This window comes from Bos indicus, chromosome 8 (assembly GCF_029378745.1).
Source record: "Bos indicus isolate NIAB-ARS_2022 breed Sahiwal x Tharparkar chromosome 8, NIAB-ARS_B.indTharparkar_mat_pri_1.0, whole genome shotgun sequence".
NCBI classification, from domain to species: domain Eukaryota; kingdom Metazoa; phylum Chordata; class Mammalia; order Artiodactyla; family Bovidae; genus Bos; species Bos indicus.
Genome location: NC_091767.1, coordinates 9,543,934 through 9,562,673, shown reverse-complemented (window position 1 = coordinate 9,562,673; position 18,740 = coordinate 9,543,934). Strand labels below are relative to the sequence as shown.

At 37.7% G+C, this 18,740-nt stretch overlaps 1 protein-coding gene across 10 annotated transcripts in view; it reads left to right on the top strand.

The window, feature by feature from the left end:
- Positions 1 to 18,740, top strand: part of HMBOX1 (homeobox containing 1) — a 204,190-nt gene that overhangs the window by 118,966 nt on the left and 66,484 nt on the right. For all 10 annotated transcript variants that reach the window (XM_019965819.2, XM_019965818.2, XM_019965817.2 and 7 more), the window contains exons 5-6: positions 8,155 to 8,265; positions 18,586 to 18,739. In XM_019965819.2, the coding sequence (XP_019821378.1) occupies positions 8,155 to 8,265; positions 18,586 to 18,739 (265 nt within the window). The remainder of the gene's footprint in view (positions 1 to 8,154; positions 8,266 to 18,585; position 18,740) is intronic.

The following is an 18,740-nucleotide window of genomic DNA, read 5'->3' as shown; positions in this document are numbered from 1 at the left end:
GCAATAAATTTCCCAGCTTTGCTGAGGGACTCTGTATATATATTGAAACATTCCTTTAATGCTCAGGCAGACAGTTTATAATTCTACCTTACCCTTCACTTTCTGCTTGTAAGGTGTCTCAGAGTCAGCCAGAGGTGAGGGCTTCGTAGTTCTTTGCTGTGACGCGTGTTGCCCTGGTCATGCACACAGACCTAGACATGTGCACAGCCCTGTACATGTACCTGGCCTTGTAGACTCCTGGAACTATGTCAGAGATTTCCAAAGACCCTCATAGACATCTTAAGAATTCCTCAGCTTTTTAAATATTTTGTTCAGTTCTTTGTTTGCCCCAACTGTTAGCATCATCACTTCAGGCACCTGCAATGTTAAATGATCACCACTGATCGTTTTCTACAAACCACTTCCCTTCCTTCTCCCCTCCCAGGGAAAAGGCTATTCACACTGAGTGAGGTCTGGATAAGGTCAAATGAGAATAACCTTTGCAAATGGGAGTTTCCCAGAAGTTGCCAAACAGGTGAAATAATGACAGTTCTCTTAGAATGGTGTTTTGGGGAACTCCAAACATGTTTTTCCCTCTCCAGTGGCTAGTAGAGCACCCTTGCTATTCACTGTGATTGCAATGCTGGTATGATGGGAATGAGTGTAGGTCAAATTAAAATTTCGTATAGCTGGCCTTACTAAAATTTAGCTTTTCTTTTGAATACTTGTACACCTTTGATTATTTTCCAGATTTCTGAAAAAGTTCATTTTGACAACTTCAGCCAGTACTTTTATGGTAGAGCAGTTTTTGCTCTCATTGCATTTTGGGGGGACTAACTATTCAGAAAGCCTTACTTTGCTACCTCCTGACATTACAGCCATTTAACATTTTAAAGGAAAGTGTAACACTCTCCCCTAAAATTCCCTTGTAGTGTTTTCCTTAAAGTATAAAAGTGAAAGGCAAGCATACAAGGACTGGGGAATGCAGCAACAATAAACCTTTGCTGGTAAAAACTGAAGAAATCTTACTAACCAAAAGTTTAAAATATAAAATTTAAGCATTAACTGGAAAGAGGACAAGGGGAGTCTTTTAGACAGCATGAAAATAATCTATACCTTGATTTGAGTGATGGTCATTTGTGTGTGTATACGTATGTCAGAACTCATTGAACTCTTCACTGTATGTAAAATACGCCTCAGTTAAAAAGGGGACAACAGAGTTGTTGAATAACATCACTGACTCAGTGGACGTGAGTTTGAGCAAATTCTGGGAGATAGTGGAGGTAAAAGAAGCCTGGGGTACTATAGTCCATGGAGTCACAAAGAGTCAGACATGACTTAGCAACTGAACAACAAAAGCAAAAATACAGAGCTAGGAATGGGAACGGTGGGAAACTGTATGATAAATCCTGATTTCATTTAAATATACAACTGTGAGCAAACAGCTATGGCAGTTATGAGTCCAGGACAGAATGTTGACTATACAGAAATAAATAGTCAAGTATCTCCCAAATATAGGAGATGGATATACAGTCTGGAGAAGGAAATGAGGAAAGTATGTTATAATGCATGTGTATTAGTTATCTGTTGCTACTGAAAAGATTACATTGACCTTAGCAACTTGAAAGAACCTACATTTTCATTCTCTCACTCAGGCTTTATAGATCAAGATTCCAGAAGCAGCTTAGGTCATTCTCGTTCAGGGTGTCTCAGGAGGCTACAGTAATCAGTAGCTTAGCTAATGCTAAGGGAATGACTTCTAAGAGGGCTCACTTGCATAGCTGTTAGTGAAACACTTCAGTTCTTTGCCACATGGATTTCTTCATAGGGCTGAAATGGCAGCTAGCTTTTCTCAGAACCAACTTAGAGCAAAACAGTAACTTTTCATGACTTAGCCTTGTAAGTCATCATATTTTGTTGGTTGCACACACCAACCCTGAAGCAGTGTTGGAGGGGATTACATACAGGTAGGAACACTGAGAAAATCATTAGGAGTCATCCTGGAGCCTAGCTATCACAGTCAGCTAATTTTCTTAGTTTTTTTAGCCAGGAGCCATTAGATACTGCCCACAAGTTAGAAAACAGTGCTTCCAGCCTCCTAATGTTTTTATATGATCCTTGTTTGTTTGTTTGTTTTATTGCACCCTTAGAAACGCCATTTCCCTTAGAGAAGGATTTGCTAAACTTGAGTAGATCTTTCTCTCAGGGTTCACTCACGGCTCAGACTGTGAAGAATCTGCCTGTAATGCAGGAGACCTAGGTTCGATCCCTAGGTCAGGAAGTTCCCTTGAAGAAGGAAATGGCAACCCACTCCAATATTCTTGCTTGGAGAATTCCTGTGGACAGAGGAGCCTGGCGAACTACAGTCCATGCAACTGCAAAGAGTCAGACATGACTGAGTAACTAACACTTCTCTCTAGTGTATTTAAATTTTTTTTCTTGTGTTAGAATCAAATCAAACTTATTTGATGTTTTTACATTTTAAAATTCAGAATGTAGTAGTATCTCATTTTAGTAATTATTTCTGCCTATTTGGTGTCCAAGTATGCTTGGAGTGATTTTGTAATGAGTGTAGTTATTTCTAAGTGGTAAAAATCTGGCTAAATTTCTTTTATTAGCTATCCTCCTAAGTTTTTTACTCTCCTCTGAATCGCTTAGAATTCTTTTTATAATGAGCATGTGTTAATATTTACAAATCAGACTTAAAAAGTAAATTTTATAATATTTAGTAATGGTGATGATGTAGGGGAAAATGCTCATCCATGTTGGTTAGAATATAAAACTGGGTACAGTCTTTAGGGAACAATTTGGTAGTATCTATCACAAAGTTAAATGCCACTCATATGCTACAAATCAAATTCCATCCCTGTAAATTAGCCCTAAAATATTTATTTACATACACAAAGACAGGCATAGAGTGTTCATTGCATCATTTATAATCATAAAATGTTAGCAACAGTTGAAATGTCTAATAATAGGTCAGTGTTGAAGTGGATTATGGTGTATTTCTGCTGTAAAATACCATGTAGCTTAGAATGATGAAGATTCATAGTGTGCTACATGAGAAAATTCTAAGATGTGAGAAACATTGTTACTTACTACGTATGGAATAACTGCAAATGTGTGTTTTAAAAAAAAAACCTAGATGGCATATATGTAAAAGTGATAGTCACTCAGTCATTTATGATTCTTTGCAACCCATGGACTGCCCGCCAGGCTCCTCTGTCCTTGGGATTCTCTAGGCAAGAATACTGGAGTGGGTCGCCATTCCCTTCTCCAGAGCATCTTCCCAATCTAGGGATCAAACCATGACTCCTGCATTACAGGCAGATTCTTTCCTGTCTGAACCACCAGGGGAGCACATATATGTACATGTTTGTGTGTTAAATGCATAGGAAGGAGATTGGAAATATTCACACCAAATAAACAAGGATACGTTTAAGGATGAGAGAAGGGTTAAAGATAGAGGAACGACTTTTTTCTCTGAGTTTGTGACTTATTTTTATGGGGAATGGATGCATGCCTTCTAACTTAAAAATGTTGAGACATGTCTCTCACAGTGTGGAAGGTGAATTGCAGAAATGACTGTAGCTCTCAAGTAGAAAATTTCATGAAGCACATTCTACTTTTTCTAATTAAAAAGGATCTGATCTTGAGGGTTTTTCATTTTATGTATCTTAGATGACTTGTTCTTTTCATCAAAGTTATTTCCATTATCTAGGCAAGGGAGGCTGAGATTCCAAACTGCAGGAATGAGGACTGGAAAAAGAGAGTTTTTGGAAGAGAAAAGGTTGGATTTAGTAAGCATGTGAGAGTTTGGAGAATGAGTGGAATGGAAGATAAAATTGAGATGGAGGACACAGGAAGAAGAGCAGATTTAAAGGAGGAAGCTAATGAATCAAGTTTACTGTGTTGAAGGCCTGTGGGAAATTCTCATGATGCTATCCAGCAGATGGTTTGAAAGGAATAGGATGGTGCTCCAGTGATGGCTGAAGTGACTTAGCAGCAGCAGTAGCTAGAAGTCACTGGTATTTAAATACTTTAAACCATGATTTTTCGTAGATGAGATGACCAAAGGAAGAGAGAGTGTAGAGTGAGAAAAGATGCTTAAACATGGAATCTTGGGGCACTAACATGAAAGGAGATAACATAGCAATCCCTGAAGTTGGCTAAAAAGTTGTGTTGGGGTTTGTATCCAGCATTCCAAGCATGAAGATGATGTATCACACGCCACAGGAAGTTGGAGGAAGAAGAAGCATTGAAATTTGCAGTACTGGGGAACTTGGACAAGAATGGGTTGTGGTGGAGAGCCCTCTAGTGGAAGGGAGCATGGTATTTGAGGGACTGGAAGGAGCCTGATAAAGCTGACGCTCAGAAAGGAATATGAATGAGATGGGCAGGGAGGCTTTTTCATCCTTTGAATACAATGTGATCACTTCCTTATCGGAAAGAAATTAATCAGGGGTTAGTTTTAGTCTCTCAGTGTATGAAGGTTATATGTAAATTTCTCTTTTCGTCTGCCCTGTGCAAGGTAGAAAAGAGCTTTTGAGGAGATAAAACTTTCATCAGAGAATGACATTGTTTTCAGCAGTGGAAACAGTGGTAAAGGGAATTAGGAGAATTTTCTCCCAGTAAAGAGAGGTTTCAGGGCCTTTTGACACTAGCTCAGTTGAAGTTCAAAAGACATGGAACAGCCCCAGAAGAAGTTGCTAACTAAGAAATATCATTGTGAAATGTATTATTGTAGATGCTCTAGTTTTATAGTGCCTTTTCTGGAAAAAGCTACCTGATTTATTACTTTGTTTTCTTACAAAAAGTGAGATTAAGTTTACAAGAAGTTCCTTGTTTATTTCTTCCCCTCACAAAAGACTGGACAGGAGGCTATTCTTTATTAACTTCTCTCTCTGTTTTATTAAATTAATTATTACAAATAGAGAAAATTGCAAAACAACATATATTAAGTTAACATTGCTTACCCCAGAATGGAATTGGCCAGGGAAGGGTGAAATTAACTTCTTTTTGCACTTATGTTTTGTTTAACTTAATTACAGTGTTCATAAAGCAACCAGTAAAGTTTGTTGTGTTTAAAGGGAAAAGATAAAAATAAAATTAATAAATATTTGTAGACAGAATAAGAAAACAGTATAGAGATGCACAATGGAGGGAGAGTCCACCATTCTATGTTCATATAGTGTATCTTTGGCTATATATGAGCTTTTGTTACTGTACAAAACAACATAGATTATATAAAAATATGTGTATTCATTAAACTATGTACTTTTCCATATATCATGGACATCTTTCCGTATTGATACATACTTCATTTTTTTTTAGCACTGCATAGAATTTTTAAAACTTTTTTGGGGGAAAAAAACCATTTTTTATTGAAATACAATGTAAAGAGAAAAGTACCCTGTTTAATAACTTTTACAAAGTGAAGACACAAATGCAAGCACCATCCAGATTAAGTTCAAGAACAGTGCTGGTGACTACATAGGCCTTTCTCATCCTGCCTTCAGTCATTAACCTCCCTCCTAATCAGTTAAGCACTATTCTGATCATCATACATACAGATAAACTGGGTCTGTTTTTAAACTTTACGTGAATTGAATCATACAGTATTTTGCATGACTCTATGTGTATGTCTGACTATTAATTATTTTTGTGAGATTTATCCATGTGATTGCATATAGCAGTAGTTTACCCTTTTCCTACTTGGTATAGTAGTCTATGATGGCTCAGTGGTAAAGAATCCACCTGCCAGTGCAGAAAATGTGGGTTCAGTTCCTGGGTCAGAAGATCCCCTGGAGTAGGAAATGATAACCCACTCCAGTATTCTTGCCTGGGAAATCCGATGGACAGAGAAGCCTAGCAGGCTACAGCCCATGGGGGTTACAAAGAGTCAGACATGACAGAGTGACTAAACAATAGCAACAAATAACAGTGTATAGTAGTGTGTGGTAGAATACACAGATACCACAGTTTGTGCATTTTCCTGTTATTTGTATTTGAGTTTTTTTAAACTAGGGACTATGATAGAAAATGCTCAAAAAAGCCTTCGTGTATGTGTTTTTGAACACATTCTCTTGGGTATGTACACATTTCTGTGGGAATGAATTGCTGGATAATACATGTTCAGCTTTAGTAGATTCTAGTAAATTTAGTAAATCTAATAGATCTTTTTAGTAGATCTAGTAAATCTAGTGATTTGGTAGATAAACTCAGCTCTTTGCCAAAGGGGCCCTGATATGTTACCCTTCCATCAGCTATATGAAAGTATCCTATACTCCATTCCCTACCAACGCTTGGAGTTGATGGCTTTTTGTTTGGCTGGTTTTGGTTTTCTGTTGTTTGTCTTTGGCTGTTACAGAGCATTAGTTTAAAATTCTGCCCAGGATTTTATTATATGAATATACCGTAATTCACTGTCCATTTGCTGGGCTCTTGCCCTGTTCCCTTGCTATAGCACAGCTAGAGCTTGAACAGCTCTAATGCCTAGTCGGCGCTGTGGTTTGTTCTGTGTGTGATCTGACTGTTTGAGGAAGATGTAATACTGTAGGTACCAGAACCAATATATTCTTTGATTTTTTCTTAACAGATTTTCCTCAGATTCCCTCTGTTTTTGAGTAGTATATGATGCCAGTGTAAGAATCCATGTAAAATAGTTTCATTTTGTTGACATGAAAATCAGTTTTGATTTCATGGTGGTAAATGGTTGTTTTCTTCACTCTTGTTAAAAAGTCACGTTAAAAAAAAAAATAGTGTAATGCCTGAAACCAGACTTTCAGTGAAAGCACTGGTAAACACAGCTAATTTAATTATACTGAATAATTTGCATTCTCCTAGAACAAGCATACAGTGATAGCTACCAGCACCTGCGTGACATAGATCTTCAACCCATTGGAAAACTGCTGTGAGAATGATCTGAGAACATAATCCCTTGGTTTTTGGAAATTTCTGAATTTCATCCTTTGAAAATGAAAGGTTTCCAATCAGAGAACCATGCTTCAGCTCAACCTTAACAAAACTCCCCTCCCCCATTTACTCAGATTTTCTTTTAATGTGGAGTTTTACAAGTACAGAACTCTACTCTGGGGACTTCCTTCTAATTAGTTCAATGTGATCACTAGACCTGCTGCTTCTCATGTTGGGCGTGTGATTATTTCATGATAACCACTCTTCCTATTGTGCAGTATAACTTTAAACAGGTGTTTCACAGGTGGTATTCAGTACTATCCAGTTACCATAAGTAATTCCTTGTGAGAGTTTAGTACTGTTAACCCTTTATGGTCGCTGAATGGTCTTTTGGAAAGTGCCTTATGGGCATGTAAGATAGTTTTATATTTCCTATTATTCTTCGCTTTTGTCAGTTGTATGTTGAATTATTCATTTTTGGAATAGCTATAATGACCCGAAGGAGCATGTTATTCTCATCCTAGTAAGTTTTAGATGTGCTTTTTTACTTTCACGTGGAGGTGTTTCACATTTATTATTAATTGCTGTCAAGAACTTTTTAGTGATAGCTGAAAACTTCTTTATATTCTGCTCAGTGTTTGGATAAGTCTGTTAAAGGAACATCTTTACCTCTTGGGGTTTTTTAAGAGGTGCTATTGTACATAAGCTGTAAATCTTCCAGCTGTTAGTTATCTGTACTAACAAGCCTGAAAATAAATCAACAAGCGAGCTAGCCTAAATGAGTTAACATAATCCAGAAACCTTACTGAGGAGAGTATTTTCAATGACCTCTCCTTTCTCAGCCCCTAAATCTTTTTATCAGTATCAATAATGTGTTGTCTTGGTTTTTTTCCTTCTAAATATCTGGTAAAAGTTCTAATGTCATACATCAGTATTGGGGTGGAGGTGGTGACGGTGGTTGAAGGAGCACAGATTGAATCAACTTCTGACTTTATCTCATATTCGGGACCTGGTTTAGAGATGAATTTAGAAAGCATTTTGAAGTCTTGGTAAATAAAATGCTTTGACCTCTGATAGATCATTTCTGAATCTATCCTTGCAGCCAGCTTTTACAAAGAAGCCCAATATTAAAAGCCTTGCTCAAGTTGCAGCTTCCTTGTAGAGTAGGAGAGTAAAGTACCCAGTAACCTAATGCCAGCAGATGCCTTGTGAACGTCCGTCACTGCAGCACCCACAGCAGCTGTTTCTCTTTCTCCATAGGTATCAGCCAGAGCCGGATCTCTCACTGGTTATTGCAGCAGGGGTCAGACCTGAGTGAACAGAAGAAAAGAGCATTTTACCGATGGTATCAGCTTGAAAAGACAAACCCTGGTAAAAAAATTTTTCCTTTTTTTAATTGCCTTTGAAACAGGACAAGTATAATTAATTCCTTCATTGAATCCGTGTGCTGATTTGTCTTCCCCAAGGTAGTTTCATACACTGCTGTTGCTCCTTTATGCCAGAGAACTCTCTTTAACCATAAGATCTAAGCCCTGATTATTATACTAGTTTTTAGTTCAGTGTTCAGCATTGTCTAGTCATCTTCACCGCTTCCTCCAAGGTGCCTCTCTGTTTCTAGGTTATATGACATTTCTAACAGTAATTGGAAAGAATGGTCATGATTGTCAGTGGTCATTTCCCCCCGCCCTCAACTAAAGCTACATACAATATTTCATACCTAGTTTTATGTGTTTTTCTAAATCTTGTTTTAGTAATATAAATTTAATATTTTTATTTTGTTCACAGTATACCATATCCAGTGGTTTCTGCTAATAATTTTCTGTTTCTAATTCTAATTGTGGGTAATGAATGTGTTTTTGGACTTTAGAGTGAGCTGCCCTGTTGACTTTGGGGCTTCGAATAGAATGAAATCTTAAGGGAAAAGATCACAGAAACCTTTGTGTCAGAAGTTAACAGGATATGCAAGATCTATTGCAGGATACAGGTGGTATATGAAGTAAAATCTGAAGTTTTTGACAGACTGTTTCAGTCTACACATTACAAAGACTGGTCACAGTGAGGTCAGTCTCAAGTTTAACCTTGTGACTGAGCTTCTTCTGTAACACTATAGCATTAAAGCCTTTGCTTGGAGACTAAATTATCAATCCAAATATTGTGTATTGAAGACTCTTAGCTAATAATAGCATTGGCTCTGAGGTGGAAATAGTGTTATGGAGACATGTTTGTTTGTGTGTGTCTGTGGTAAGACTTGTTTTTCAAAGATCACTTTTTATTTGAAAGGCTTGGGTAGACAAAAGAGAACAGCATACTCTCCCCAATGAATTTTTTAAACTAACCAGCCCCCCATTTTCTATACTGAAATGTTACAGATGTACAAAAAAGTTGAAAAACTAGCTCACTTAACACCTGTTTACCCTCCTCTTAGATACAGTGATTGTTCACAATTTGCTGTGTTTGTGTTATACCTATAAAATAAAAGAATTTTTAAATGTATGGTTATATACAAACACACTCTTTCTCTCTCTTTAGTATTAAAGAAAAAAAGAAAAAGTGAAAGTGAAGTCGCTCAGTCATGTCCGACTCTTTGTGACCCCATGGACTGTAGCCTACCAGCTCCTCTGTCCATGGGGTCTTTATCATTTGTCTGCTTAAAAAAAGGATACTACTACTTAACCACAGCCCCTACTATCACATCTAAGAAAATTAATTATAATTCCTTAATATCAGCTAATATCCAGTCCATATTCACATTTCTTTAGTTGTTGAGAGAATGTTTTTTGTAGCTTTTTTTAAGATTAATTTTTAATTGGTGTGTAGTTGGTTTACAATATTGTGTTAAGTTTCAAGTGTATAGCAAAGTGATTCAATTAGATATGTTTCAGATTATTTTCCATTACAGGTTATTATAAGATACCGACTGTAGTTCCCTGTGCTGTACAGTAAATCCTTATTGCTTATATATTTTATGTATAGTAGCTTGTATGTGTTAATCCCATACCCTTGATTTATTAGCTTTTTTAAAAATTAAATGTTATTTAGGCTGACAAATTGGAATTTGTTATGTCTCTTTAGACTCTGAAATCTAGTCACTTAAAATTTTTCTTTCATGGCATAAATTTTTTAAACCATCTAATCTTACAAAGTGTCCTACATTCTGGGCTTTTCATTTTCCTCTTAGTGTGAACTAACTTGTTTTTCTATACCCTGTGTATTTCACCTAAACTGAAAGTTAGGATTGGAAGCTTGGTTAGATTCAGCTTCAATTTGTTTGGCAAGAGTAATTCATACATCGTTTAAGAAGGACATTTACTGATGGCCTTAATTAACTTTGAAGCACATGAGGATAAAATGACTATGTGATAAACTAGGTATAGTAAAATATTAGGGGGTATAGGTACAGATAATCACTATAAAATTCTTTCATCATTGCTGTATGTTTGAAAATTTTCACAATAAAACATTAGGGCAAATGCTTTGTAGGTAATTTTACCTCATGTTACCACATGTCAAGAGGCATGTAAAAGTCAGTTTGTACCACTCCTCATTTGCTAAGTTTGATGATTTGTTAAATTGGTGGCCACTAGATCCTGTTTTTGCGGGTTGTAAATAATCTCTCGGGCGTTATTTTGACACTGGATAAATTGCCTTTTTTGTAACAACCATTTTGCCAATGGTCTTAGCATCCATTGATGATGCTCACCTGAATCAGTTATTCTGATGGAGGAATGTAAAATGGTAATGATGTAGTCTAGCACTCCTCCACTATTTATTAGCTGGCAGTTTTTCTATAAAGAGGAATTTTCATCTTTAGGTATTTTTCTAACAACATCTAGATAGGCAGGCAAACCTCTCAAAATAATGACTTTGCTGTTGCTGCCATTAGTGACACATTCTAAAACAGCACAGTTTAGAAAAAAATATAATGCAAATGATGTATATAATTTTAAATTGTCTAATAGCCAAATTTTAGAAATAAGAAATTGCTAGAATTAATTTTGATAATATATTTATGTTTGTGTTATCACTTCAACATTTAATCAACACTTTAAAAGGTTACTAAGATCTCTCCCCCACCTTCTGTACTTCCTTTTTCTTTCCTTTTTCCCTCTCTTTCTCTCCTTTTCTTTATTTTTCTTTGAAATCCAGTGTGTATTTTACACTTGAAGCATCTGCCATACTTCACGTGCTCAGCAGGAAGGTGTGGCTAGTGGCTTCCATATAGGACACTGTAGTCTAAAGATTCATGTTGAGGCCACACTTCAATCTGAGCTCTAAGCAGTCTTCCCAAAGAGCTGGCTTCTTCCATGATCCACAGCACTGCAAATCAGGAGAGGAACAAAAACATGGCACTTGATCTGTTGAATACGGCAGCTTACACTATGATAGCGAGGGTTGCTGCTGCTACTGCTAAATCGCTACAGTCGTGTCCAACTCTGTGCGACCCCATAGATGGCAGCCCACCAGGCTCCCCCGTCCCTGGGATTCTCAAGGCAAGAACACTGGAGTGGGTGATAGCAAGGTTTAGGCAAGGTAAATAAGGACCTGTGTCCAGGGGTTTCATAAACCTGGTCATATGCTGGCAGTTGGCTACCAGGGAGACTATCAGAGGGATTGTTCATGTTGCAGAATATATATAGCAGAGCAGTGAAGAATTTGGAGGACAAACACTAGTCAACTCTGTCAGGCAATCAGCCTCTGTAAGAGAAGGGATTTTTGTCTCTTAGGTTTGGCACTCAGATCAGTGTTTGACATATAATCTAATCATGGCTGATAAAGGTAAATTCCCACACTGGATTTCAGGGCTGGACTTTAGTCTCAGACAGGAACGTGGATACCAGGAAAAGGAATTCCCTAGAAACCGGAAAGCAGACTATCAGGTCAGCATTGTTGTAGCTGATCAAGGTAGCACTGTCAATTGTGGAATTTGACGATTGGAATTCAGTTTCAACAAGAAAAATGGGAAAGGGCTAACAGCATTCATCCAAATCTTGATTAGCAGGGGTTTTTTTAAGGATATAGAGTCTCCCTTTAAGAATGCTACTGCTGCTGCTGCTGCTAAGTTGCTTCAGTCGTGTCCAACTCTTCGAGACCCTGTGGACTGCAGCCTACCAGGCTCCCGAGTCCCTGGGATTCTCCAGGCAAGAACACTGGAGTGGGTTGCCATTGCCTTCTCCACCCTTTAAGAATAAGTTCCTCTAATTATATGTATTTGCTGTTCAGTGAAGTTACATTACCCACTGTCCCCTTTTTAAAGGCTTCCTGTTTTTCATTTGAGAATCAGATCCATTCTGGTGGCTTCCCCGGTGGCTCAAAGAGTAAAGAATCAGCCTGCAATGCAGGAGACTTGAGTTCGATTCCTTGGTTGGAAAGATCCCCTGGAGATGGAAACCCACTCCTGTATTCTTGCCTGGAAAATCCCATGGACAGAGGAGCCTGGCGAGCTACAGTCCATGGGGTTGCAAAGAGTCGGACATGACTAAGTGACTAACACACACACACATCCATTCTAGTTCTGAGTTCTAACTTTCTAGTCTTTTCTGTAGGATGTAATTTGAAGTTAGCTGAAGAAAAAAGGATAAGTTAGTGATGATCAGTTGGTCATTTTTATTACATCAACAGTAATTAGATATTACCAGTTGGAATTTAACTTTTTAAAAGGTTTTCTTTGTACTCTCACCTTGATTAAAAGAACTAATATGGTACAGAATTTTTTGTAGATAAATTCACTTTCATTGATCTTGAAATAACCTTTGGTTTTAGCTAAAGGATTGTATTCTTGTTTCATAGGCACTTTGGAACTATTAGCCAAAATTACATTAGCATCTAAGAATAGCTTATCCACTGTGTAGTCAGTAGTTGCCTGTACTACATCAGAATCTTCTTTGCAAGTCATTGCAGAGGTGATTAGAATCCAACTAAATGTATCTCAGTCGAGAAGTGGTTAAATAAGTGATGATATGTTTGTAGAATGGAATACTGTGCAGGCTATGTAGCTATTTTTTAAAGGTGACTTTACAGGAATTGAATTTATATGTGGTAATATCAAATTTGTAAGTGAGTAATGTAGGCTACTAATGACATAGTATATTTCTGTTTATATAGGGGGATACATACACATACATATGTAGTTCCATAAACATGGAACATCTCTGGGAAGGTATATTAGGAATTGATAAGAAAGGCTCTGTGGAGGGGAACTGAAAGAAGAGGAGGCCAGGAGTGGCAGAGAGGTTAGTTATGCAACTTTTTTGTGTCTTTCTAAATTTTGTACCATGTACTTGTGTTATATATTCCAAAAACACATTGAGAAGAGAGGGAGGGAGAAAGGCAAAAAAAAGAAAATTATCTATCTGTTTATAGCTTTCAAAATATAAAAAACTGAAGAACCTAGGTCCACATAGTTCATACCTATTTTGAGAGGCAGTTAGTTAGAAAATACAATGTCACTGATTTTTCTTGATCTTTTATTTCTTATTTTTTCTCTGTCTAGGACAGATAACTTATCAGAAGAAATGTAAATGGTATTATCCCTTTGCATATATTCTGAGAAAAAACTGAAAAATTAAGTGAAAAAGTGCCCCTTTTCCCCTCCCTCTAAATTTAAGCATTTAGAAAAACAACCAAAAAAAAAAATTTTTGTACATTCTGTGCCTTTATTCCTGGGCTCAGAGCATTTCTCTCTCTATACCTTATTGAAGTTCTTTCTTTTCAACCTCTTCACTCTGGATCCATTTGAATAGTTCTTTTTTTTTTTTTTTTTAAGTCTCTCTTTTAGTAATAATAATAATAGAAAAATAATAGAGTGGATATTTATTTTTTACTCATAATCCTACAGATATAGTGTAGTTCTCTGATAAACAGACCAATCATCAGAATTTCCCAGCACAACCCTACCCCTGCCAAGACATATGAATAAAATAGGCTGATGGAAGCTGATCAAATACATTTTATCTTGTTTCTTACGAAGACATTTACAAGAAAATGCTTATTTTTAAAGCAGTGAGTATGAAATTTAGCATGGTTGACATCAAAAGCCCCTTTATTTAATTAAATTAAGCTCAGCAGTCCTTTTGCTTGTCTAATTTAAACATTAGTACAGCAGACAGGGCTTGATGAGTTCTTCTTGGCTCATGGCTGTGATTCTGCATATTTCTAAATTAAATAGTTAAATAAAGTTTGCCAAGAGGTTTATGCAGCAAGCACATGAAGTAAATTTGGAGATCAGAGGTAATGCCTCCTCCTTTCGCTGTTGCAGAGTTTCAGAGCCTCAGGGAGATCATGTGTGTGACAGTGGGGAAGATGAAGAATTACTTATAGAGAAGCTAGTATCTGTGAATGGAGTAGTGATATCGTGCTTGTTGTCATTGTTTTATTAGCTGATTGGCAAAGGCTCACCCAAAAGTAATTCCGAGAAGCAAGAAAATAATTATATATGCAAAGACAACAGTTACCAAAATGTTAAAAATCTATCAGCAGTTTAGGAAGAATTGTTTTTTTTTTCTCTCTCTCTCTTTCTCTTAGGTTTAGATTTGCTAGATAAATCTGCAGAATTTTGTGTTGCAAATTTTGCATATGTTTTGAGGGAAAATGCAAAATTAAGGAAAATCATACAATGAAAAGGTACCTTTCTTCCCCTCTAAATGTAAGCATTAAAAAAAACAAACTAAAAGTGTCAGTCTTTGTATCAGGGATGGTATGTGCATTTTCTTAACAAAATTTTGTCTTAATGGGGGCCCAGATATAATGTGGAGAAAGTTTCTGAAGAGAGCACAGGTAACACACTTCCTATAGGGAAAAAATAGTGGCTTCCTTAGCCAACACAGAGTGCCTGTGTTTACTTCTTGTATACATTGTTCCTGCATCCCACTATCTTTGTATTTTTCTCTGAAAGTCAATAATTTTGAACGCTTTCTTGGGTTATTCATTGTTCTCCATCCGTTTCAACCAAAGCAAGAGGAACATGTTTCTATTTGTTTATTGTTTATTGTTTGTGTTTATTGTAATATTTCCAGGATGCTTCTTGTGCTGTTTTAAAATACTACTACATTGACAAAAGAAAAGGAGCAAGAAGAAACCCTCAAGAGTAATATAATAATATTATGTTTCAAATTAAGTTTGTAAGTTTGAAATCATTCAGTTTCTACCTTCTGTGCATAAATATCCTTGAATTCTTTTAATGTAACCAGGCCACTTCTTACTTCACTCTCTTCTCTTCCTCCTTCCCTTTCTCCCCTTTCCTTTTCCTTCCTGACCAATTTTATTTCATCTAAGTTTCCTTTTTCTAGAAAACGTGGAAAATAGAGAATATTATGAAGAAGTATAGTTACATTACCAATCAACCTTAATATCAGGAAAGAACCATTATTGTCACTTGGCTTATTCCATTTCATGATTTGGTTAAGAGTCTTTGTTTTCTTTGTACCCATTTATCACTCTAAGAAAGCATGCCATAGTTACAGATACGGCATACTAGTTGCAACTCACTGACCTATTTCTTGTCCTCCACCCACTGAAGCCCTGAAGTTCTATATCCTTTTACCAGAGCAGACCTTGGATGGGGCCCTGCTGCCTCACCCAGATCTTCTGTCTTAATAAGCCATAGTAACAAGTTTGGCTCTGTTTTGGACTGTAGAATCGTGGCTGTAGAATAAAGTCTGTATATTCTAACTTAGACTCCAGAGCCCTCGTTATACTGTAAATTCTGCTTGCATTCAGAAGAATACCAAAACAAGGATTCTGAAACTCTCTAGCCCCATAATTCCCTTTTTACACCTAAACTTTGTTAATTTTGAGTTGGGCCCAGATCTAATTGCCAAGTTATTTTAGCAGAACAGAGCCCTCTTTCTTGAGCTATCTAAAGAAAGGTTTCAATTTAGAGTTTCATAGTGTGTGGGCCAGGAATTTTTTAAATCAGGGATCAGCAAACTCTCCCTGTAAAGGGCAGATAGTAAATAGTTTAGGCTCTGCAAGCTGTGTGGTCTCTGTCACAGCTACTCAGTTCTGCCATTAGAGTACCAAAAAAAGAGGCAATATGTAAGTGACGAAGTGTGGATGTGTGCCAGTAAAACTTTTATTTAAACTATGGCAAAAGGCCAGACTGTGCCACACCTTTTAAGCTATCAGTCTATAATATCTTCTGCAGGTGACATATTTGCCCATTTGAGGAAGAAGTCAAATATTTACATCACACGTAACAGGAGATCATGTATATATTAAGAGTGCAAACAAAAGTGAAAACTAAAAAAATATTCTGAGTAATACAAGATACATTGACCATAAAGGAACAGATGAACAGATCTGACTATACAAAAATTAAGATCACAAAGCACACCATAAACAAGAAGTCTAAAGACAAACTGGAAAAAAACAGTTGCAATCTATATGGTTGGCAATTGGTGTTGTATCTATATGCCAGTGAGAGGAATAACCTGAAAGAAGGACAAAAGATAAAAGTTCACAAGAGAAAATACATTAAATAATTGTCAGAAAATAGGAATAGATGCTCATTCTTACTAATAGTGAAATCTTTTTATTAGAATGTTTTTTGCCTGCCAAATTTATAAATGTGAATGATTAGTAACACAATACTCAATGTGTTGGAGAAAATTGGGGAAATAACTGGAGATGGTTGTGGTGTCTTCTATTAGTTCTATCTTATTGTGTAACAAATTACCCCACAGTTTAGCAGCTGAAAACATCAAGCATCGATTATCTCACAATTTCTGTGGATTGGGCATTCAGGAGTTGCTTATGAGGTTGTAGTCAAGTCTTCTTCTAAGGTCACTCCTGTGAGTCCCTGCAGGCTCCAGTTGCTTACAGCCTATTGGCTAGAAACGCCAGGTCTGTCACATGGACCTCACCATTGGCGTCCTGAGTATTCTTACTACATGGCCACTAGTTTCCCCCTGAGCAAGTGATCTAAGAGCCAGAATAACAACACAGACACCACAATGTATTCTGTAGTCTAACCCCCCAAAAGTGGGATGCCATCACTTCATGACATGTTGTTGGTCGCATAAACTAATCTTGGTACAACAAGGTCAATATGAGGAGGTGGGATTCCTCAGGAGCCACCTTGGAAGCTGGTTACCACACAACTATATTGGGACTGTATGTTTGAGCCTTCAGTCTGTCAGCTGTCCTCTCTGCATAGCTTCTGCTGCAGCTAGGGTGTCCAAATTGGCTTTTTTTCTCAAATGTCTGGTGCCTGGGTGGATTTCACAGGAGCAGCTGGGAGCAGACTGGGCCTCTTTCACTCCATATGGCTGGCTTTGGCTTCCTTAAAACAGCGTGGTCTCAGGTTAGTCATGGTTCTTATATGGCAGCCAACTTCTCCAAGAACCAGCATTCCAGGAAGTCTAGTCAGAAATGCAAATTTTCTTAAGACCTGTGCTGTGTAGTTCAGTCGTGTCCAGCTCTCTGCAGCCTCATGGACTGTAGCCACCAGGCTCCTCTGTCCACGGAATTTCCCAGGCAAGATACTGGAGTAGATTGCCATTTCCTACTCCAGGGGGTCTTCCCTATCTAGGGATCAAACCCACTGTCTCTTGCATCTTCTGCATTGGTAGGAGGGTTCTTTACCACTAGCAACACCTGGGAAGCCCTTATGACCTAGCCTCAAACTGTCTCCATTTTCAGCATGTCCCAGGGCCTACCCAGATTCAAAGGCATGATTACCAGGAGGTGTGACTTACTGTGAAGGGCCATTCTTGGAACCTATCCAAGGAATTTGTGTTTAGGAGAGATGATGCTGTCTTACTCTAAAGTGGGAGCAGTGAAGATCATATAAATTGGCCTGATTCTGGATATATTTGGAAGATGAAACTGATAGGATTTGCCTGTAGATTGCTGCTGCTGCTAAGTCACTTCAGTCGTGTCCGACTCTGTGCGACCCCATAGACGGCAGCCCACCAGGCCCTGCCATCCCTGGGATTCTCCAGGCAAGAACACTGGAGTGGGTTGCCATTTCCTCCTCCAATGCATGAAAGTGAAAAGTGAAAGTGAGGGTGCTTAGTCGCATCCGACTCTTAGTGACCCCTTCGACTGTAGCCCACCAGGCTCCTCTGTCCATGGAATTCTCCAGGCAAGAAGAATCTCCCCGACCCAGGGACTGAACACAGGTCTCCCACATTGCAGGAAGACTCTTTACTGACTGAGCCACCAGGGAGCAACAATTTGGGTTATCTTAAATTCATCTCCTACCTGCATACTTTGTTTAAAAGGCTCCATTTTCTCAGCAACCTGAAGACTTAAATAGTAACAAAAGGATCTGAATGTGTAGGGTATATTGTTCAGAAAGATTAAAACTGTCAAGTAGGAATCTCAAGAAAATTTTTTCAGAAGATTCTTTGACTAAGTTGTCACTGGGCCAAAAACCATATATCCTTTTTCCCCTGAAGAGATAGATTTTGAGCTTTGTTGACATAAACAAAAATAAAAGACAAATGACTAGCTGGAAAAAAAAAATGACACTTAAAATAATTAATGATGGGTTTTTTTCCTAAGGAAGAGTTTTTATCTCCTGAGATTTTTATTTTGGTCAAATAATTTTTTAAAATATAAGTATCAATGTATAGGGCCTGCAAGTTCCAGTGAAGGGGCAAAAGGCAGTTGTTGATTTCACGATATATTTTTCATGCTGGTTTAGTAAATTACAAGATATTTACAAAAAAGTATCTTGTTTATTTTCAGGGGCTACGCTAAGTATGAGACCAGCACCCATTCCAATAGAGGACCCGGAGTGGAGACAAACGCCTCCCCCAGTCTCAGCCACGTCTGGCACCTTCCGACTACGGCGAGGCAGTCGATTTACCTGGAGAAAGGAGTGTCTGGCTGTCATGGAAAGG